The sequence below is a fragment of the Eleutherodactylus coqui genome, chromosome 5 (assembly GCF_035609145.1).
Source record: "Eleutherodactylus coqui strain aEleCoq1 chromosome 5, aEleCoq1.hap1, whole genome shotgun sequence".
Lineage (NCBI taxonomy): Eukaryota > Metazoa > Chordata > Amphibia > Anura > Eleutherodactylidae > Eleutherodactylus > Eleutherodactylus coqui.
The window spans coordinates 28808629-28832347 of NC_089841.1; the positions used below are offsets into that span (position 1 = coordinate 28808629).

Genomic DNA, 23719 nt, shown 5'->3' on the forward strand with positions numbered 1-23719 from the left:
TGGCTATCGAGCTGTGCACGGCACTTCTGATCCGAGACGGCAGCATGGAAAGGCTGGCACTTCAGAGCCGAGAGGGCAGCAGGGAGAGCCAATCATAGTCTGGGGGTATCACCCTGCATGTTAACCAAGCTGTATTATGTCTCCACCCCTAATTTTCGGTAGCGACATAATACAACAGTACCGGTGCCTTGGCCCATGCACAGTGGAAACCCTGCTTGGTGGGACTTATGAGTGATGGCCAATTAAATATATATATTTTTTTATAAATCAATTTTAATTAGTATTTATTATTATATTACATATCACGGCAGTGGCATTACACAATCCTATATCAATTATGCTTGACATATTGAGTACTTTTTGTTCGTAACAGGTATAGAATAACACTATACAATAAAAAACTTAAATCAGTATAAAACCTCATATAAAATGTTCCGCTCTGTCTTTTTATCCAGACAGAGCGAAACAAATGAGTGGACCAAACTAAACACAGTGGTAACCGTGGGGGAAGGGGGAGGGGATCGAAAGAAGGAAAAAGGATAATGAGATAACGCCTGCATAGAGCCCATATCAGAGTACCTGGTGAAGGCTTCGTGGGCAGGATTTCTTCTAAGCCCTAACAGGTCTCTCAGGGACCCCCTAATCAGTGGGTTAAAGTGTTTGGATCTGAATCTACCCCTATTAGGGAACCAAAGATTCTCCAGGAGAGTGTCTCCTTAAGAGCCCTCTGCCAAGGGGTAAAGTAGTTTATCTCCTATCAGAAGGGTTAGATCCATCCAGTAACTCAGCTGGGAGACTCTATAATAATCCTGGACATTGGGAAGGTCAATATCCGCCTCCGATCTTCTTTTAACCATAAGACCTAAAGCCAGTCTCGGTCTCCTCTGTCTCCAGGGGAAACCCGTGAAGGCAGCACGGAGCGTTTTAAAGAAGCTTATCAGAAGGTGTATGGGTAGCATCCTGATCTTATAGATTATTAGCGGAAGTATATAAGATTTTCAGAAAATATTTCCTACCGAACCACGAAATAAAATGTAGATCGTAGCCCTAGTTTCAAAAAAAGGAAGAAAGGTGGATACAGAAACTACAGGCCTGTGAGCCTGACTTCTATACCAGGAAAGATCTTTGAACAAATTATTAAACAGCATGTACGCAAGTACTTGGATGAAAATGGAGTAATTAACAGAGCCAGCATGGGTTTGTAACAAAGAAGTCATGCCAGACAAATCTAATTTCCTTCTGTGACAGAATGACTGACTGGATTGATCAGGAAAATGCGGTAGATATAGAATATCTTGACTTTAGCAAAGCATTTGACAAAGTATCTCATACCATACTTATTGACAAAATTACCAAATATGGGATTGACAAGGCAACTGTTAGGTGGATTCACAACTGGCTGAATGATCGTACTCAAAGAGTCGTCATAAAAGGTTGCACATTCAATTGGAAGACTGTATCAACTGGAGTACCACAAGGCTCTGTCCTAGGCCCAGTGTTGTTCAACATTTTTATAAATGATCTGGAGGAGGGAATTAATGGGAAACTGAGCAAATTTGCCGACGGCACAAAGCTAGGAGGGATAGCTAACACTAGGGAAGAGAGAGTGAGAGTATACAAAAAGATCTAGAAAATCTTGAACAGTGGGCGGCGACTAACAGAATGGTATTTAACAAGGAGATAATTATCCCCCCCCTACTCTTCCTTAGTCAGACCTCATCTGAAATACTATGTCCAGTTCTGGGCACTCTGATTTACAAAAAAACAGACAAACTCAGAGAAGAGTTACCAAGATGGGGAGCCGTCTGCAAATTGTGCTATGAAGAACGGTTAAAAGATCTGGGAATGATTAGCATGCTAGAAAAAAGGCTGAGAGGAGACTTCATAGGTGTCTACAAATATCTGAAGCGCTGTCACAGTGCAGAGGGATCAGCCCTATCCTCATCTGCACAAGGAAAGACTAGAAGCAATGAAATGAAACTGAAAGGGAGGAGACACAGATTGGATATTAGAAAAAAACTTTCTGACAGTGACGGTGATCAATGAGTGGAACAGGTTACCACGGGAAGTAGTGAGTTCTCCTTCAATGGAAGTGTTCAAACAAAGGCTGGACAAATATCTATCTGGTATGATTTACTGAATCCTTCAATGAGCAGTCAATTGGGCCCGATGAACCTGGAGGTCCCTTCCAACTCTACCTTTACCATGCTATGTTTCTACATGGTGAAAACGGTTGGGGGCAGCATGTGGTTTTTTGTGTGGCATATATTTATTATTTTCTTGTTTTTATATTAATTTTTATGTATTTTGTCCATAGACATTACTTTTATTTGCTCCACTAGAAATTCAATTTCATTTCCAAGCTTCTTCCATTTTCATGTAATTCTACTTTGTTTGGTGCTGATGGCAATGAACTCTCTACATTCTTATCTATAGCTAAAATATAGATCAAGAAAGCAACTCCCCATCTGCAGCAGGACTTCAGATTAACATGTATCCACAGCCAACGGAGTGCCCATCTGGCCGGCACTCCTTCAGCCCAACTTTGAATAAGGCAACTGAAAAATAGAGGGTCTGCTCAACGTATGCTGATTAAAAAATCTAGTTCATGATCATTCAAAAAGACATGACGGTGCACAGACAGCTTGAAACTACTGTAAATAGGCAAACGGCTTAAAGGGGTTGTCCCGCGGCAGCAAGTGGGGTTATGCACTTCTTTATGGCCATATTAATGCACTTTGTAATATACATCGTGCATTAAATATGAGCCATACAGAAGTTATTCACTTACCTTCCCTGCGCTGGCGTCCCCGTCTCCATGGCTCCGTCTAACTTCAGCGTCTAATCGCCCGATTAGACGCGCTTGCGCAGATGGGTCTTTTCCCTTCGACCCGGTCCGGCAGCAGCGGTGTTCTGGCTCCGCCCCTTGTACGCGTCATCACGTAGCTCCGCCCCCGCCACGTGCCGATTCCAGCCTCCTGGTTTCCCTTCGGACCGAGCCGAAGGGAAAAGACCCATCTGCGCAAGCGCGTCTAATCGGGCGATTAGACGCTGAAGTTAGACAGAACCATGGAGACGGGGACGCCAGCGCAGGGAAGGTAAGTGAATAACTTCTGTATGGCTCATATTTAATGCACGATGTATATTACAAAGTGCATTAATGTGGACATAAAGAAGTGCATAACCCCACTTGCTGCCGCGAGACAACCCCTTTAAGGAAATTCCATGTAAGCGACACATTTCAGCTAAAAACAGCCTTTATCCAGGCTTGCATGCAATTTTACTTATTTGCAATGTTTTTAAGCTGTCTGTACGTCTTCACGTGTTTTTGAATAAACATGAACTAGATTTTTTTTCTACCCGATACGTTGAGCGGACCCTCTATTTTTCACTGACCTTATTTAAAATATATATCATATCATAGGAGACAATTGGCAGTACTCCAAAATTCTCTTCTACTTACGAATAGTAGTTAAGTTACTTCTGCTTTGCTTAGATTCATTCGAAAACTGTGGGGTCAAAATACACAGTACACCCCTAGATGAAGTCGTTAAGGGGTCTGTTTTTCAAAGTGGGGTCATTTGTGGGGGTTTTGCATCATTTTGGCTGCACAAAGGCTCTACAAATGTGCAATGGGGCCTAAAACACTTTCAAGCTAAATATCTGTTCTGAAAGCCACCGGCTGCTCCTTTCGGTTTGGGCCCCGTCTTACATACTGACAAAAGATTAGGGCCACACTGAGTATGTTTCTGAACAGACAACAGGGGTATCCATTTTGGGGTGCAAATCCTCATTTTCATGTGCACTATAGAAAAATAACCTCTCTTTCAAAATGATATACTTACAAAAATCTGTTTTTTTTGTTTTTTGTTTCCTTTAAATTGCATTAATTCCTGAAAATAAACTGTGGGGTCAAAATACTCCTGACCCCCCTCAGTGAATACATTAAGATGTGTATTTTTTTAATGGGGTCATTTGTGGGGGTATCCATCATTCTGACACCTATGAGCCTTTGCAATCTTGGCTTGATGTAGGAAAACAAAGTGTTCCTCAAAATGTTAATAATTAATGTAAATTTGCACGTCTCCCAAATAGTTTAAAAAAAACTACAGTTTTCCAATGTGCTTCCAGAATAAAGTAAACAGATGGAAATATATAGCTTATCAAAACTTTGTACAGCAAGTAGGTTTGCACATATTTCAGATATTGCAGTTGAAAATGTGAAAAAATGACAATTTTTTCAACATTTTCCCAATTTTGGCCCTTTTAATAAATATACATGAATTCTATTGGTGTATTTTTACCACCTAAATGAAGTACAATGTATGGAAAAAAAAACAGTGTCATAATTACTTGGATATGTAAAACCTCTCCAGAGGTAGTCTATGTTAAAGTGACACATGTCAGATTTCCTAAGTTTGGCTTCGTCATTAAGGGTTTAAAGGGGTTTTTCCATAACTTGCTCCACAACCACAGTACTCTTCTTGGTTGCTGCTGACCAGGACATGTGACTGCTGCAGCCAATCACTTGTCATAGCAGTGACCTTTAATAACCAGCGATTGGCGGCAACAGTCACATGTCCTGGTCATCAGCAACCAATAAGGACACTGTGGTTGTAAAGCAATTTTAACTAATGGTAAATGGCTTTTATTAATGTTTCCTCTCATTATCTCCAGTAAATTTGTTTTTTTTTCATTTGTGGCTTTTGCATTGGTTCATATTCTTTCCATTCAGATCCCTACATGATTGATTCATCAAATCTGGAAAAGGACAGAAATAAGATGGCAGAAAGTGTATTAAATCTCACCCTAGAGATACTCTTCCAGCTGATTGGGGAGGTGAGAGATTCTGATGATGTCACATTACATCATTCATATCTATGGTAATAACAGATGATGTCACTGGAGAGGGTGGGGGATTCTGATGATGTCACATCACATCATTCTTATCTCTGGTAATAACAGATGATGTCACTGGAGAGGTGATGGACTCTGGAAATGTCTGTAGTGATATTTATTAATGTCTCCCCATATACAGGATTACACAGTAGTGAAGAAGACCTCTAGTGATGGCTGTCTGACCCCTGTGTGTGATGGATGGGGAAAACCTCTGAGCCCAAACACGGGGACCCCACCTCACCCCCTGATTCATGAGGACATCAATGTACAGAAGATTCTAGAACTTGCCAACAAGATGATTGAGCTGCTGACTGGAGAGGTGATGCTGCAGGGAATGCTGGGACATTATACAGTAACAGCACTGGAGGCTTCTGGGTGATGACTGTATATTGTGTTGTCAGGTTCCTATAAGGTGTCAGGATGTCGCTGTCTATTTCTCCATGGAGGAGTGGGAGTATTTAGAAGGACACAAGGATCTGTACAAGGATGCCATGATGGTAACCCGCCAGCCGCTCCCATCACCAGGTAATAGACAGGACTAAATACGCAGGGACTTTATTATCTGTATGTGAAGAATGACTTCAGTGTCTGTCTGTGTTTCCTCCAGTTCCATCCAGTAAGAGAAGCCCACCAGAGAGATGTCCTTGTCCTCTTCATCCACAGGACCATCAGGTAGGTAGAGATGTCCCTCTGATCTGTAGAAGGCTGTGAAGCTCTTGTCTTCAGTCTTATTAGATGTCTTCTACTTGTGTGATGAGGCCGGTGGAGATGGCAGGATTACCGCTGACCAGAGACATTAGATCAGTTGTGTCAAACTTATTTTCACTCACCTCCATATCAGCGTTATGGTTGCCTTCAAAGGGCTGATTATAATTGTAGGATTGTATAGTAACACTGAACCCCATTAGTAATAGTATCCATTATATTGACCCTAGTAGTAATAGTGACCCCAGTAATAGAGTCCCCCATAATGGACCCATTAGTAACAGGGTCCCTCATAGTGGCTCCAGTAGTAAAAGTGACCCCCTTATTGGCCTCTGGCTGGGCAACATCCCTACAGGCATTCCACTCAGCTAGTCTGCTGCTCTGGTCCAGAAACTGCTGTTTAGACTATGACCTCTGACCTGTCCCCTCAGTGACTGCGCAGCATAGAGGATGGCATACACAGATACTGGGGGATGTCAGCTGTCTAAGTAGCTGCTACCGCCACCATGCTGTGGGCTGGGTGAGTGAAATGCCTGTTAGGTTGCTGCATAGCCGTTGGGTCACATAAAAGGTAGCAGGCTGGATTTGGCTCAGGGACCTTAAGTTTGACCAGTATCATCTCTGACTGCTAGGAGGTATAATCATTCCCATCTGTATCCATCTAAATAAGCTTCAGCATCATCAAGTAGATGGAGATGATCCCTCTCATCTGTAGAATGGCCATGAAGCTCTTGTATTCAGTCTTATTATATGCCTTATACTTGTAGAATAAGAAAGGTGGCGATAGAAATTGTCCACTATCCGCTAGCTGTGACTAAAACCACCTCCTTTTTTTAGCATTTGCCATTTGTAAAGGAAATTATATATGCACTTGAATTTTTTAAAGATTTTATACAGACACATAGAAGCAGGGTAACCTAGCCAAAAGGCAAACTAATCAGAACTCTGATAAATAATAGCAGCTGACGAACCTACTGGAAGAGGGAGGAGGTAGCAGGAGGAACTAATAATACAATGAGCAGGACCACTGTGCAGGGGGTGTCAGATCGTACTATTGTCAGAGGAAGAAGAGGGGGGCGAGAAGAGAAAGTCAATACAACAGTACCACTAGAGAGCACCACTTGGTGGAGGAGGAATGATTAACCCCATCAAGGTATATATATAACTAGAACACCCGCTTAAGCCGTATCTCGCCTCCAAAAACCATAACATCACAGGCGATGCATGAGAAGGGGACGTGAAACCTAATGAGGGTTACAACCAGGTGAATTAACTTTCCTTAGCCAGTTACCGAGGTAATGTCCCTAACCGCTGCATGGCTCCAGAGATGGCAGACATCTCAACCAAAACATTTTAGCTATAAACCTTCCTTCCGTGCCCAAACACAGACACAACACAACTTCGCTTTTGGTGTGTGATGGTCGGCCACAGCTTTACTAATTATGGTAAAATTCCAAACTTCAAACATAGAAGAACTCCTATAGATCTCATAACATTAACCACATGTGGAGCTAAAGCCATATGCCAGCCATCAACTCCAACAGGCCGCCTTCCAACCATCTCCCAGTATCACTCACCATAGAGGAGCCCATATATCTCTACACTGGCCTCTGACCACCATCCAACAAAAAGAGAGCCTGCTCCATCCCATCCTATAGCCCCGACAGCAATAGGCAGGTTGCCTAGAAACCAATAGATGGCTGCCGAACATCTAAAAAAGGAACAAGGCATTAGATCAACAGCTCTGTTGGATATAAGTCGCAATGCAAGAAGACCCCCATCTCCATATGTGTTGGACCACAACATTTAATAACCTGGCCCAAGCTGCCTCTGTCACCAACCCAATATGAGTGAGTTCAAAACTACCTTGAGGGGGTCCCAACTGCCCCCAGACTGCATTGATAAATGGTTGGACATTTGGGTAAGGGGGCCTTTACACTGGTGATATAATCACACGATTTTCGTGCAATGTGAGAGTGAGTAAAAATGCAGAATTATGAACCCAATGTTTTTTTTCACATTTGCGATTATTGTCATAAGAAAAAAATCACTGCATGCTCTGTCTTTCTGCGTTTTGCGTTTCCCTATGGAGCCTCCTTTTTATCATATCGCAAAGCACTAACTTGTGATTTTTATGCAGTGCGATGCGTTATTAATATTAGAAAGTCCTATTGACTTTCGCGTTAAAAAAATCGCGACAAACACACAAAAAGATCGTAAGGGGCAGTGATGTTTTGCAAGAAAAAAACTGCCCTGATGCTAAAAAATTGTGGGAGGAAAAATCGCAATTTTGCTGCAATGTTTCACGAAGCAATATCCTGATCGCCAGTGTGCTGGAGCCCTAAGAATTGGACAAGAATTTTTCTCCTTTTTGCCAGGCAGACAAAAATTCAGACACCAGCTTGAAAGAGCAAAGAAGCCCAGAAATGCTGTAAATGGACAACCATGAGCCTCTCCCACATTGATCTGTATTGGAATGACTATCCCTAAGCCTCTCCCAAATGAATCTGTGTTTGACCAGCTAATGCCACATCCTCACTGACTGACGCTGGAACCATCTCCCCAACCTGAAAGTCACCAAAACTCCTAAGGAAAAAACAACACTAAACAGGACAGACACTTAATGAGAACTGCTAACACCCCGAGAAGCCTAGACCTTCTCAATTAGGAGGGAGCAAGAGACCAGGCATCTACCTTCTTTGGATACATATTGCCTCCACACCCCTTTAGAGCCTGACTGACGACAAAGTCCTTAGCCAACCCTGCAGCTTAAAATGAAAGCTCACGCCAGTTAACCACCTTTGTGTAACTATGCCCTAAACACCTTCCTCCCGGAGGTGAGATAGATATAAAAGAATCATCTGGTGGATTCTAACACTGGCATCACACTACTGCACACTAGGGAACACCACTGACCCTTCTTATAGGCTAATTCAAGGAAGTTGTTCTTGTCTTATTGGCTTTTTTGTTGCTTTGTTTTAGTCCAAAGGCTTTTGACTGTGTTGAGCATGATAAGCTTTGGAAAGCACTAAAGGAGGTAGGAGTACCAGCACACTTGCTCACATTGATCAGGTTCCTCTACAACAATCAAGAAGCCACAGTGAGAACCAGGTATGGGGATACAGATTGGTTCAGGATCAAAAAGGCCACAGGAAAAGGACGCATCCTCTCTCCTTTTCTTTTCAACCTCTATGCTGATGTGAGTATGAGGTGGCTGGACTTAAATGATCAGAGCATCGGGTTGAAAATATGACCCTTGTAGCTGAGACGCTGCTCCTGAAGCTAAAAGACGAAAGTGAGAAGATGGGACTTCACCTGAACATTAACAAGACAAATATCATGACCACTGCCAACAAGGAAGTCCATATAAAGGTCAACGACGGGGAAAATAGAGTGGGAAATAGTTTTGTTTTCCTTAGGTCCCTCATCGACCATAGAGGCAGCTCGACAGGTGAGCTTAAGCATCGATTAGCATTGGTGTGTACCGCAATGGTGAGTATGGACACAATATGGAAGTGAAAGGATATCTCAGTCACCATCAAACTAAGCTAAATCACAATCATGGTCGCCCTGATCGCAACATATGGCTGTGAGATGCAGACATTAAGGATAATAGACAGAAGAAATTGACATTTTCGAGCTATAGTGTTGGAGAAAATGTCTACAGATTCCCTGGACAGCTAGAGTCACCAACAAAGCTCTCCTGGACATATCAACCCAACTGTGTCCCTGGAAGGCAAGCTCACAAGACTCCCTTACTTTGGACATGTAATGAGGGCGAATTTGCCTGAAAAAGAGTTGCTACTTGGAATGGTCAGTAGTAAAAGGAAGCAGAGAATACAAAAGACATGTTTGCTGGACACCATCAAGAAGGACATGGAAAAGAACATCAGGCAATGGAAAGTAGCTGCAGAAAATAAAGAAGCATGTCAGTGATTTGCACAGTGCTTAAATACCTCCAAGCTCTTATGTATGTGTCCAATTCAATTCTAACACAATTTATATGCAAGAGGCCCTGGCTAGACACATTGGGCAAAACTCTCACTTTTGCATTGCCCTGGGGTGAGAACCTAAGACAATTCCCTATACCTCTGAATGACCGAGGGTAATAATCATAGCTCTTTCCATAAGGAGATAAGACTTCACATGGATAGCCTCAGTACCCAATTAGAAATTTTATTACTCGGCCTTCCCCAAGGACCCTAATCATGTATCAGAATTGAGAACCAAGACCCTCTATGGTCAAGCCACCAGGATACTACTGGATAGTCTTTGCACTCGTTAATCAGCATCACTAAGCTCAGCTTGTCTCAATCAACCTCGAACTCATATGTTTAAAACATTAAAAAAGTAGCACATAAAGAAATAAAAGATCTCACTTTCCAGTAGGAGATTCTTCCTCCTGAGGACACACTGAACACAGCTTTGGGCAGATGGAGATAAAGGTAGAGAAATGTCTGTGGGAACCTCCAAGTAATGTCAGAGTAGTTAGAACATAACCCACTGGGACAAGAGGTTTCCTTTTGGACATTCTATAGACAGATAACTCAATAACAAACCAAGATAAGTTCACACAGACATATGTTGAGGTTACGTAAGAACTCCTTACTAAATCTTCTCACCACTAAGAGCGAACTAGGAAGAAATTGAAAGTGAACTCCTAGCATCATGGCGATCAGCATGTGAGTGCCAAATGCATAGAGTACGATGCCTGGACTAGCTTCATGAAGTTTGACTTGCAGATGAGCTCCAAGTCATGGAACTCATCTGCAAGTCGGCATGCAGAGTGATGGCTATCTACCTGTACACAAGAAGGGAGAGAACTGTCAGTCTGCATGATGTGGGCGGGGAAATTCCAGGACGGCTCACCTCGATGACTCAGAGCTCAACTCCAAGCCAAACTGCATGAATTTGGTGACAGAATCCCTTCAAAGAGCAATTGTAGCCTAAAAAGTGCATCCACTTTGACATGACTCTGATAACTAGCGCTGTCGGGTCAATTTTGTTCATTATGATAATTAATGATCTTTTTAGTCAAGTAAAAGATACCATACAACCGATTGCTGACTCTTACAGTATTTGTCTCACAGGTTTTGCATCAGGATGAAGATCCCATCAATATTAATACTACAGAGACCAATGTGAGGGGCGATCAGCGGTGTAAAGAGGAGATTCCTACAGATAACCACACAGGTAACTAATAACCACTAACTACAGCAGAGAAGACCTGACTATTTCTCCATGTAAGATTAGGGGTATTTAGAGAGCAATCTGGATGTGTTCAAAGATGCCACATTGAAAGACCACCAGACACTCAGATCTCTGGGTAAGAGGAGACCCCTCTTGAAAATAGAGGAAAGCAGGTATGAGGGTTTCCTAAATTCACTCATCTGTTTATTTAAAGGCGAAAGCCCAGAGTTGTACAAACGTGAAATTTGGCATGACCATTTTTTTAGGTCATAAATGTGAAAAGTAAATGGGTACCTTACCTCTGTGTGTGTATATACTGAAGAGATTCTAATGCTTCTCTGTGTGTATATACTGAGGAGAATCTAACTGGTCTCTGTGTGCATATACTCTGTGTGCTGTAGCTTACATAAGGAAGGGGCCATGGACTGCAGGGACGGAGCATGCCTTTAAGGCTAAGAAGGGGCTGCAATCTCCAGTTTGGGGGTTAATTTGAATAAAAAGGGGCTTTGCCTTTAAGGATAAAGAGTGAGAAGAGTAGGAGGGGTGGCAGATTATGCAGAGGGACACCAGTACATGCAGTCTGAGGAGAATCTAATGCTCCTCTATGTGTATACATGTTTTATTCATCATATTTAATTCCATGACTTCATAAGGGCGGGGTTTTTTTCACGCAATATGGCTGCCTGCAGATGGCCTGGTCGGATCTGACAGTGAGAATTCTCGCCACGGGACCCAACCCGAGCGCCTGCAGAGACCAGTGCGTACTCACCCGTGCCCTGCAGCTCCGGATCTTTCATGTGCCGGCTGCCGGGCAGCCAGCGCATGCACAGACCGGATCCGGCGGCCGGTGAGTGACGTTTCTGTCCTGGGCTCTGCGAGCCCCACACAGAAATAGAACATGCTGCGGTTTGATGCCAAGCGAGATTTCGCGCGGGCAAACCGCAGCCGTCTGCCTAGGATTGCGTTTGTTAACACAATCCTATGGCAGCTTCCAAGGGCGGAAATTTCGCGGGAAATCCCGCCGCGGAATTTCTGCCTGTCTGCAGGCAGCCTAACGCGGCATTTTTTTCATGCGCATGTCAATGCGACTTTCTAATGTTCAAACCGCATCGCACAAAAATTGCAAAGCACAAACTTGCGATGTGTTTTTAACATTAAAGTCCCATTGACAATTGCGTTAAAAAAACGCAAGTGGGTGTGAGCCCTAAAGTCTTCTGTGCGAACAGGTAAACACCAAGTTAACTCGAGTGAAGCCGGGTATATCAGCTAGTCACAAATATAATGTATTCAGTCTCTGGTTATTTCATGTAGATGGATCCAGTAGGGGAAACCCACCAGAAAGATGTTCCAGCCATCCATATTCTCAGGACTGTCAAGAGGAAAATGTCCCAGAGAACCAGCAGGTAGATGACGCTGATGTCTCACCAGAATCTGACCATAAAGTGATGGAACCAAGGATCATTTTACTTATTTTTTTCTCTTGTTTAGTGTGAAAATCTGATTGATATTAAGGTTGAGGTTAAAGACGAAGCAGAAGAGATGGATATAATGGCTGATTATCAGTGTAAGGAGGGGTGACTATCTGCATGTGATGAACAGATGATGGGCTCTAGGTCACCTTTAATGATAATCTATTCTGTCACTGTGGGTTTCCCACAGATGGACTCATGGAAAGAAACCCACCAGAGAAATGTCCCAGCCGTCTATATTCCCAGAACTGTCCAGAAGAAAAGACAAGCGTCCCAGAGAACCATCAGGTAGATGAAGCTGAGATTTCTTCAAATCCTTTATAGCTTGTAATGCAGCTTTCTGCTAAACGCTGTTTTTCATATTGATGGCTATGGTAGGTTGGGGTTACAAATGGTGTCTGGTTTCATGAATCATATTATTGCATTTCCACCTGTTTGGACATCCAATTTGAAATTGAGATTATGTGTGGAACAAATGTAAAGTTCTGCAGTGTAAATCATAGACTAACTGCACAATTACAACCAACTGGTGCTAAAGCTAACAGAATATTGTCATGTACTGAAGGAAGAAGTAAGTTTAGTTTTTTCATAGATTTTCAATCAAAATGATTGAAACTTCATTGCAGATTAGGTATATTTTCCAAATTTAGAAACCTTTTGTTTGTTTTTTTGCAATCAAACAAGAGCAATGTAAGTTGCTCAACACAACTAAAATAACAAGTAGTGCTCTTATTTCTTCACAAAATGCTCACATTTGGAAATCAGTTGCTGTCTCAAGCACACCAGATGCAACTAATCAAGGGCTTCATTAGTTGCACCAGGTGTGCTTGAGAAAAAATACATCAAATACCTGGACTGGCAAGAGCTTTGCTGAATGTGATGTTTGTTTACATGTTAGAAATATGGATAAGTCAAGAGACTGGTCCAAAAAGGTATAAGAAACGATCATCACCTTGCTCAAACAAGGAAAGGGTTGCAAAAGATACAAAGGCACCGAATATACCTAGAGATATAGCTGAATGTAGTTTACAAGCTTAAAGTTACAGGAACTGGATACACTATCTAAACATGTCAGAAACAATAAGCTATCACCGGCCGCCACTAGATACTGGAGGAGGCATTTGGTTAAATGTCCTTGAGTGGCTGCAAAAGGCCTGCAGCAAGATCTGGTGGCAGCAGCACTGAGTTTCCTGTTTCTATAGTAAGAAACATACTAAAAGCTGAACTCCAACATGTCCACCTCTACAGACCCAAAAGCACAAGGACTTTAATGAGACTTTCAAGAAAATAGAGAGTATAACAACACCAAATACATCTGGCTGCAAATTAGAAATAGTTGTCAGAGAATTACAGAGTAAAATAGTATTTTCGTCTGTAAAAAGACATGTCCATCCAGTTGGGTCTGTGACCCCAAATGTTGATCGAGAGAGAGAGACAAAAAAACCCCCCACACTTTAACCCCTTTGCTTTAAAATTGGTGTATGATGTTGGTGTCATTAGATGACACAGATGCTCACCGGTTCCATAAAATCATCAAATGTGAGTTTAATACAATCAAGGACCTGTCAGACAGGTTGAAAGATACAATGTTAAGTCTACGGGTGTGCACTGAGACAGTGCGAGAAAGAGCGATGGAGATAGAGAGATAGTGAGAGAAAGAGAGGCAGAGAGCGCGATAGACAGAAAGAGAGATAGTGAAACAGACAGAGAGAGCAATAGAGAAACAGAGTGATAGAGAGACACAGACAGATCAATAGAGACAGACAGAAAGAAAGCAATAGAGAAGCAGATAGAGAAACAGAGAGAGAGCGATCAAGAAACAGACAGAGGTAGAATGATAAAGAAACCGAGATACAGCACTAGTGAGATAGACAGAGAGCGATAGAGAGACAAATAGACAGGCAGAACAAGAGTGATAGAGAGAAAAAGAGAGAGTGATAGAGAGACCCAGAGAAAGAGACAGGGAGAGCGATAGAGAGAAAAATAGAAAGAGATAGCAATAGAGAGAGCAATAGAAAGCCAGAGAGAGAGGGACAGACAGATGGAGACAGAAAGAGACAGAGAGAGATAAACAGAGTGAGAGAGACGGGCAGAGTGAGAGAGACCTGAAGGCTTTTTTTATATTAGATATGTTCTACAAATACAAAGTGACACTCTAAATAATTACCTAACTGAGCAGATTTAGAAGTTTACAACCAAACTTTTGAAACCTTTTATGCCCGCGTAGCAAACATCAGATCAATCTGGTAACTTGTAATATTATTACACTACAGGTTCATCTTGTACTCTTTTTAGTGAGTTCTCCATCACCACATCCTCTGGCAGAGAGTTCCATAGTGTCACTGCTCTTGCAGTAAAAAAAACCCTTCTATGTTGGTGTAGAAACCTTCTTAACTCTAGATGTAGAGGGTGCCCCCTCATTACAGTCCTGGGTATAAATAGATGATGGGAGATTTCTGTATTGTCCCCTGATATATTTATGAATAGTAATTATATGAGGGCTCGAACCCACGCCCTTTTGTGTTCCAGTCGGCAGCTCTCTCGGCTAGTACTTGGACAGTTCCATTGCGGAAATCTAGCTTTGTTCTGTATTTCCCAGTTACCTAGTTCCTGCCTCCTGGTCCTGACCCTGCCCCATGATTGCACTTCCTATATAAGCCTAGCCTTTCCACTCCTTCAGTGTATAGTTATTGTGCTCCACCACCTTGATCAAGCTCCTCTTCCTCCTGCTCATCTGCAATTGTACTGATACCTACTGCTTATGACCTCCAGCTTCCGTTTGACTATGCTTCTATCTTATCCCATTGTACAGCATACCAATGCCTCCTGCTGCTGACCTCTGGCTTCCATTTGACTATGCTTCTGTCTCATCCCATTGTGCTGCATTCTGTGACTTCCCAATAATGACTCCCAGCTTCCTTGATAACTCTCCTGTGACTGACTCAGCTACTACACCTGGTAAAACCAGAGCCAGTAAGACCTTACAAAATAATCACGCCCAAAAATTGAGTCCGTAGTGACAATACTCAGGAAACAAGTCACAAAACTCCAGGATCTTTGTGCCTCCTACCAAGAGAAGGTTGTCTGTATGCAACGGGAGATTGAGGGGCTACAGAGGCAGATTTTGGAGATGCACAACTCTGTGCCAGGGGTTTATCTGAGTGGGTAAAAGATGAATTTACCAGAGTGGAGACTCTTGATAATCTGGAAGACTTCATTCAGTTATGCATTCGGATTGACCAGAGACTTTTTGAGCAGTGAAGGAAGAGATTGCGGGGTTCAGGCTCCAGCACAAAGTCCTCTTTCCGCCAACTCTTGTTTAGTCCCCACCCAAGGACTGACGCCACCCTTGAACCCATGCAAGTGGGCATCATCCACAGACCTCTCTTGATCACAGAAAAAGAAAGGTGATGCTCTGAAAATTTGTGCCTCTATTGTGGGAGCTTGGGACATTATGCCTTAAAGGGGTTGTCCCGCGCCGAAACGGGTTTTTTTTTTAATAGCCCCCCCCCGTTCGGTGCGAGACAAACCCGATGCATGTGTTTAAAAATAAAACGGATAGTACTTACCCGAATCCCCGCGCTCCGGTGACTTCTTACTTACCTTGCGAAGATGGCCGCCGGGATCTTCACCCTCGGTGGACCGCAGGTCTTCTGTGCGGTCCATTGCCGATTCCAGCCTCCTGATTGGCTGGAATCGGCACACGTGACGGGGCGGAGCTACGAGGAGCCGCTCTCCGGCACGAGCGGCCCCATTCAGAAGAAAGAAGACCGGACTGTGCAAGCGCGTCTAATTGGGCGATTAGACGCTGAAAATTAGACGGCACCATGGAGACGGGGACGCTAGCAACGGAACAGGTAAGTGAATAACTTCTGTATGGCTCATAATTAATGCACAATGTACATTACAAAGTGCATTAATATGGCCATACAGAAGTGTATACCCCAACTTTGTTTCGCGGGACAACCCCTTTAAACTGTCCAAGCAAGCCCTAAAGGACTCTCACCTTGACCCGTGCTAAACCAATGGCCAAGGAGATGCCACCCAACACACCTTTGTACCAGTAATTCAGAGTGGTGTGGAAAGCCTTCCCCCCTCCACCATTTTGTCCTTCCACTCGAGATTATAACAGGCAATCAGAACACTCAGTGCTCAGCAGTGTTGAATTCAAGAGCGGGGGTGGTGGGAGTTCATTTACTTAACATTCGCTCATGACAAGAACATTGCAACCTGACTTAAATCCATACCAATCGATTTGGAAACTGGGTGGGTCACCCTTGTCTTCAGGCCCTGTCACACAAGAGACAATTGAACTGGAGCTCCACATGAGTGCTGACCACTATGAGACCATCAGCTTTCAGCTCATGTCATCCCCCAAGTTTCCAGTGATTCTCGGGGATCCCCTGGTTTTCTATCCATGATCCCTCTATCAAGCGAGAAACCAGGACCATTGCCTTCCCTTCAGACTACTGGAAGGAAAATGCCAAATTGCACCATCCGCTCCTAAACCAATGCAACACCTTAAGGACAATCAACAGGACCTAGAGAAATTATCAGTTCACTACCAGATGTTCAAGGATGTTTGCAGCAAGAAGAAGGCCGACCAGCTGCCACCTCACCGGCCATACGACTGTATTATTGAGCTGCTTCCTGATTCTTCTATTCCACTTGAGCGTATCTTCAACCTCGCAGAACCAGAATTAGGGGCCCTTTGGAAACATCTGGATGAAAATCTAGAAAGAGGCTTCATCCAGCCTTTTTCCTCTCTGGCAGGAGCCCCATTTTCTTTGTAAAAAAAAAAAGATTCAACTCATCGGCCGAGCATCGACTACTGGGAACTAAACAAGATCACCATTAAGAATTGCTAATCTCTCCCGTTAATCCCAGAACTACTGGAGGGGCTTTGGCCAGGTGTCTTTGCAAAACTGGACCTCAGAAGAGTCTATAATCTGGTGCGGATCCGGCCTGGAGACGAGTGGAAGACTGCCTTCAGGACGAGATATGGACATTTTGAATCCTAAATGATGTTGTTTGGTCTTTGCAATGCTCCTGCTACCTTCCAGCACTTTATCATCGATGTGTTTCAAGACCTGTTGGATCAATTCGTAGTGGCATATCTTGACGACATCCTCATATTCTCTGACAATTTGGAGGAACATCGTGGACACGTTAAGGGTGGTCTTGGAACGATTCCAAAGGAATAACCTCTACATCAAGTTAGAGAAATCTGAGTTCAAACAGACACAAATTCAATTCCTGATGTCAGGGTAATATTCTAAGTACAGCACCAATCAGGCCCACCCCACTTGCCCCGCTGCCGGCGGTAAGAAGAGACACCACACACGGAGGTCTGGTATAGTTCCTCACACGGGACATGACTGCGCTTTTCGCTTTATTACAGATTACATGAGATCTTATACCCTTTTGTCCCATCACCAGGAATGGGTGATGGGCTCATTGGCTAAAATTCACAGCATAACCATATTCCGGCCTGAGACTGTGAAAGTTCAGATGCATAGTTGAACAGTCGTTATCTTAATACTGGCGCCTCCGGGAAAACAGCCAAGTACGCGTCCTTCGTCCGATTCTTCTTTGCTATGTTTAAAATACATTTTGTTCAAGATACATTTTGTCTTCGCCTTGCAAGGTCTTTGGAATATCTGATGTAAGGCGACATATAAGTTTTTTTCTCATTTGGAATTGAATAGAACTTGCATATAGGTATAAAGCATAAAAAACATTCGGCAATATATACATATACCCTCACACTGAGATACATGATCTCCCCAGAGGGCTTAAGTATGGATCCCAGCAAGATGAAAGCCAGCCTGGATTGGTCCATTCCAAAACATTTGAATAAAGTACAGTGCCTGAGTGGTTTTGTGAATTTCTACAGAAAATTTATTAAGGACTTCTCAAAAGTCATCTCCCCCAGTACCTCCCTCACAAAGAAAGCACACATGTTTTGCTGGTCCCCAGAGGCATAAACCGCTTTTGAGAAACTAAAGACTACTTACTTCAGCACCAATACTGATCTATATCCATGGACTTTATAGTTGATCCACTCCCCTTGAAAGGGATAACTACTGTCCTTGTGGTCGTGGATCGACTTACGAAGATGGCTCACTTCAACCCCATAGAAAAAAATCCCACTGCCAAACAGACCACAGAGTTGATCCGGGAAGTTCTCTGACTACATGGAAATCTGGATAATGGGGTTTCTGACAGAGGGGTCCAGTTCACCTCAAGGTTTTGAAGACCATTCTGCACAGGTCTGGGAAGTACCATAAATCTCTCCTCTGCCTTTCATTTTCAGTTTAACGGCCAGATGGAAAGAACAAATCAGGCTTTGGAGCAATATCTCTGCTGCTTTATCTCCCATCTACAGGATGACTGGGTGGATTATTTGTCAACAGCAGAGTTCACCTATAATAATAATAATAATCTTTATTTGTATAGCGCCAACCTATTCCGCAGCGCTTACATAGACAGGGGGGAATACAGAAAGACAAAATACAAACATTACAGAACCACGGTTACATATAGTAATCAGTTGATGGAAACAATAGGGGTGAGGGTCCTGCTCCAACGAGCTTACATACTACAAGTAATGGGGGGATACAGAAGGTAAAGGGGCTGGAGATGTGCACGGTATAGTGAGGTGGAGAGTGAGCAATGCTATACACATAGACAATGGTCAGACATTTAGCCGTGTGACCGCAGAAACGGTGTGACTGCAGGAGCGGTTTATGATGGCTAGCAGGGATTGCAGTCAGTAGGTCAGGGAGCATGTTATCAGGCGGAGTACAGAGAGGTTTTTTTTTTTTTTCGTTAGGGAATGCGGTATGCCTCCCTGAAGAGGTGCGTTTTTAGAGCACGCCTGAAGTTCTGCGAGTCCTGGATTGCTCGGGTAGCCTTTGGTAGTGCGTTCCAGAGGACCGGGGCTGCTCTGGAGAAGTCTTGGAGGCGGGAATGAGAAGTTCGAATTAAAGGGGCGCTCAGTCTGGTTTCATTAGCAGAGCGGAGAGCCCGGGCTGGTTGATGGATTGAGATAAGGGAGGCGATATAGGGGGGCGCTGCACTGTGGAGGGCTTTGTGGATGAAGGTAGTGAGTTTGAATTGAATTCTGTATTTAACGGGCAGCCAGTGCAGTGACCGGCACAGGGCAGAGGCCTCCGAGTAGCGGCTGGACAGGAAGATGAGGCTGGCTGCCGCATTCAGGATGGACTGGAGAGGGTAGAGTCTGGTGCGGGGGAGGCCGATCAGCAACGAGTTGCAGTAATCAAGCCGGGAGTGGATGAGGGCGACAATAAGCGTTTTTAACGTCTCCACAGTGAGAAAATGCCCAACACCGTTCAACCGCCCAGAGCCCATTTTATTCCAACTATGATACACATCCCGTCTTTATTCCTCACCCCCTATCAACACTACAGTCCCAACGGTTTACTATAGACTGACAACGTTAGCAGAAACACAGAAGCAACTAAAGGAAACCTAGAGTTAATATTAGGAACAGTGCCAGTATAAAAGCATAACTCAATTACATGTCACATAACCAAGACTAGTAAACCAAGACATATAGGCATTAATCCAGGATAATTGTCTCCATGATCATCGGACAAGTGTATTTCTTTTATCTGTTTTTCCTTATCTGTATCGACAAAAACACTTACTTTTGAAACAAGTGTTTGTTATTCTGCAGTTACTTTGTTGTAAAGGGACGACCTTTATAAAATCCAGCAGTGTGAAGCTCATTATGATCACGTAGAATCAAATACAGCTACAAAATACAAACATTTATAGAATTACAGGGATTCTGTCAGCAGGTTCATGGAGTTCGGCTTGGAGTTGAGCTCTGAGTCGTGGAGGGGGCCGTGCTGGCTTTTCCCCGCCTGCAGCATGCAGAGTGACGGCTCTCTTTCTATACACAAAATAGGTGGGAGCTGTCAGTCTGCATGATGCGGGAGGAAAAAGCCAGCATGGCCCTTCTCCACGACTCATAGCTCAGCTCCATGCCAAACTTCATGAAGCTGCTGATAGAATCCCTTTAAGGAGCAATTGTAGCTTAAAAGGGGCATCCACTTTGACATGACTGATAACTGCAGCTGTCAGGTCATTTTTGTATCTGTCTGCTGACTTTTACAATATTTGTCTTACAGCTTTTGTATCCGGATGAAGATCTGACCAATATTAATACTACTGAGACAAATGTGAGGGGCGATCAGCGGTGTAAAGAGGAGATTCCTACAGGTAACCGCTCAGGTGAGTAGTAACCACTAAATACAGCAGAGAAGAGTCACAGATTCTCATAGAATGGTAGAGTTTGAAGGGACCTCCAGGGTCATCGGGTCCAACCCCCTGCTCAGTGCAGGATTCACTAAATTATCCCAGACAGATATCTGTCCAGTCTTTGTTTGAACACTTCCATTTAAAGGGGTTGTCTCGAGGAAGCAGTGAAATTTTTTTTTTGCCCAGTCCCCCTAATTAAGCATACATTACTAAGCCCCCCTGTAAATGACTTTTCTAGCTGGTTTGTACTTACAGTTCCAGCGTTTCAGCAACTTATAAAAAGTTTCCCCAAGATGGCCGCCGGCTCTTTTCCCGTCGCTTGCTGTAGCCCGACGTGCGCGCTCCCGAGACGCTACCAGCTGTGTCTCCCTAACAACCAGACGCCCCGCAGCCGCCGACCGGACCCCGGGATTGAACGCGACCGACCAGTCACCCAACGCCAGGCAGCAGGTAACCGGCGCTAGGCCCCCGGCTCCCCCCCGGGCCACAGCGGTAGGCTCCGGGGCCACAGCGGCAGTCCGTCACGCGTCACCCCCGTCAGTCCGTCACCCATCACTTACCTGGGCGGCTGGGCTGGGCGGCTCTGCACCTTCCTCTAAGAGAGGATGGTAGCAGAATGGCCGCTCCAGCGCGCTCCCGTGAGGATACAGCTCATCTGTGCATGCGCAGAAGAGCTGTAGCGGCGAGCACACTGAAGCGGCTCGTGCTCAGAGCAGAAGAGCGGACTGCGCAAGCGTGTCTAAAAAAGCAAGCCGCCAGCGAATTTAGACAGAACCATGGAGACGAGGACGCTAGCAACGGAGCAGGTAAGTGAATAACTTCTGTATGGCTCATATTTAATGCACAATGTATATTACAAAGTGCATTAATATGGTCATACAGAAGTGTATAACCCCACTTGATTTCGCGAGACAACCCCTTTAAGGAGAACTTACCACCTCCCGTGGCAACCTGTTCCACTGATTGATCACCCTCACTGTAAGAAAGTTTTTTCTAATATCTAATCCGTGTCTTCTCCCTTTCAGTTTCATCCCATTGCTTTTAGTCTTTCCTTGTGCAGATGAGAATAGGGCTGATCCCTCTGCACTGTGACAGCCCTTCAGATATTTGTAGACAGCTATGAAGTCTCCTCTCAGCCTTCTTTTTTGCAAGCTAAATATTTCCAGATCCTTTAACAATTTCTCATAGGACATGATTTGCAGACCGCTCACCATCTTTTAACTCTTCTCTGAACTTGCTCCAGTTTGTCTCTGTCTTTATTTAAAGTGGGATGCCCAGAACCGGACACGGTATTACAGATGGGGTCTAATTAAGGAAGAGTAGAGGGGAATAATTACCTCACGTGATCTAGACTCTATGCTTCTCTTAATACATCCCAAAATTGTGTTTGCCTTTTTGACTGCTGCATCACATTGTTGACTCATGTTCAGTCTATGATCTATTAGTATACCCAAGTCTTTTTCACATGTGCTGCTGCTTAGCCCAATTCCTCCCATTCAGTATGTGCTTTTTTTGTTATTTTTGCCCTGATGTAGGACTTTGCATTTCTATTTGTTAAATACCATTCTGTTAGTCGCCGCCCACTGTTCAAGCTTTTCTGGTGTCTCTTGCTCCTTTACTTTCCCTTTGAATTTTTTGTCTTTGTTCTTTCTTTCCACTTCTAATAGCGAGGTTCTCGAATGTATTAATTAGCTTATATTTTTAACTAGCCTTTCAGTTCCCGTCCCATATTGTTGCAGTTTAAAGCTCTCCGAATGAGTGAACAGAGCGGCCACTAAATATATGCTTACCTGTTTTTCTAAGGTGCAACCCGCCTCTAGCAAGCAGTCCATCATATAGGTAATTCACTCCATGTTCTAGAAATCCAAATCTTTGCTGACGGCACCATCAACGTAGGCAGTTGTTCACCTGTAGAATCCTGTTCCATCTGCTTATTCCATGGCCATCCACTGGAAAGATGAATGAGAAGACTACCTGTGCTCCTAGTCACATTATTATTCTCCTCAGTCACATTCTTATCTCTCAGCTGGGAGTGAATGCGGTTTCTTAGAATCCCACTCCCTTACATTGTACTGTAGATTATACAATTCCGCAGTGTGTGATCTCACCGTAATACTCTTCCAGTTGCCATAAATGGGCACAATTGGGAAACAGATTCCGAGTAGTTTCATCCTAATATAACGTCTGAGCCGATTATAAGGGGGTTGGAGATAAAGTAACGGCTTACAGATGTGTTCTCTAATGGCTCCAAAGAGTCTGTTCAGAATCAAGAAGAGTCTAATGTGCGGACCGCCATCAGGGCAGGATAAATGGTTACAGAGGCCCCCGCTGACCGCTGGCTGCTGCCTGCCTGTCAATAAAGATATCAGTATGTCCTGAGCCAAGTCAGTGATCGCCAGCACTCTGCACACTAGCAGTAGGAATTATATCCCGAGGGGTTGGATCCCTTTAAGGAGCCCCCCAGTGGTCAATGACAGGTTACTCTGCTTCCCACTGGCCATTCTGCTCAGCATCCCCCACTTAAGACTCAGACCCCATCCCCCACCCGTCCCCTGGGGCTCTCATTAATCCCGTTATATGGGAGCCCAATATATCTCATGGCAGCTGTGTGTAATGGTCAGGGGCTGGCTGACAAAATTTAGTCTGTAGGGCAGGAATATATCACAGGCCCGTGAGTAGCGACCCGACATAAGGATGTGTTCACACGGAGTGGATTTTCTGCTGAGGAAAATCCACAACAAATCAGTGTCCTATTTCACATTTCAATCTTCCCCACTAGCACATATTCTGATGTGGATCTGCATCAAACTTCACTCCTTCAATTGAAATGGTGAAATCAGCTGCAGATCTGTGGTAAAATCCACAGCATATAGTGTGGACTTTGTGCAGATTTTGGTGCGGACCTGCATCATAATCTAATGGTGGAAACCTGTGATATAGCTGGCCACACAAAATACTGTCATAATGACATGACTACTTCCCGCAGTCGGTGAGCACGGTCTGGTTGCGTGTGATCGGCCATAATGTATCCTTTCTTATCTACAGTATTTCACAGGAATTTCACGTTGTGGTCTCAATTATGATCTTCCTCTGTTCCCCTAATCAGTGGCATAACTAGACTCATATGGGACCCAGAATAAAGTTTTAAATCTCAAAAAATATCCTTC

The 23719-nt window shown here is 43.9% G+C and overlaps 1 protein-coding gene across 1 annotated transcript in view; it reads left to right on the forward strand.

Annotated features, from left to right (window-relative positions):
- LOC136629103 (zinc finger protein 420-like) overlaps positions 1–23719 on the forward strand; it is a 43139-nt gene that overhangs the window by 16216 nt on the left and 3204 nt on the right. Inside the window, exons 5-13 of the mRNA XM_066605237.1 lie at positions 4736–4839; positions 5039–5218; positions 5301–5424; positions 5507–5571; positions 10695–10797; positions 12106–12197; positions 12283–12358; positions 12454–12551; positions 20423–20525. Of these exons, the coding sequence (XP_066461334.1) occupies positions 4736–4839; positions 5039–5218; positions 5301–5424; positions 5507–5571; positions 10695–10797; positions 12106–12197; positions 12283–12358; positions 12454–12551; positions 20423–20525 (945 nt within the window). The remainder of the gene's footprint in view (positions 1–4735; positions 4840–5038; positions 5219–5300; positions 5425–5506; positions 5572–10694; positions 10798–12105; positions 12198–12282; positions 12359–12453; positions 12552–20422; positions 20526–23719) is intronic.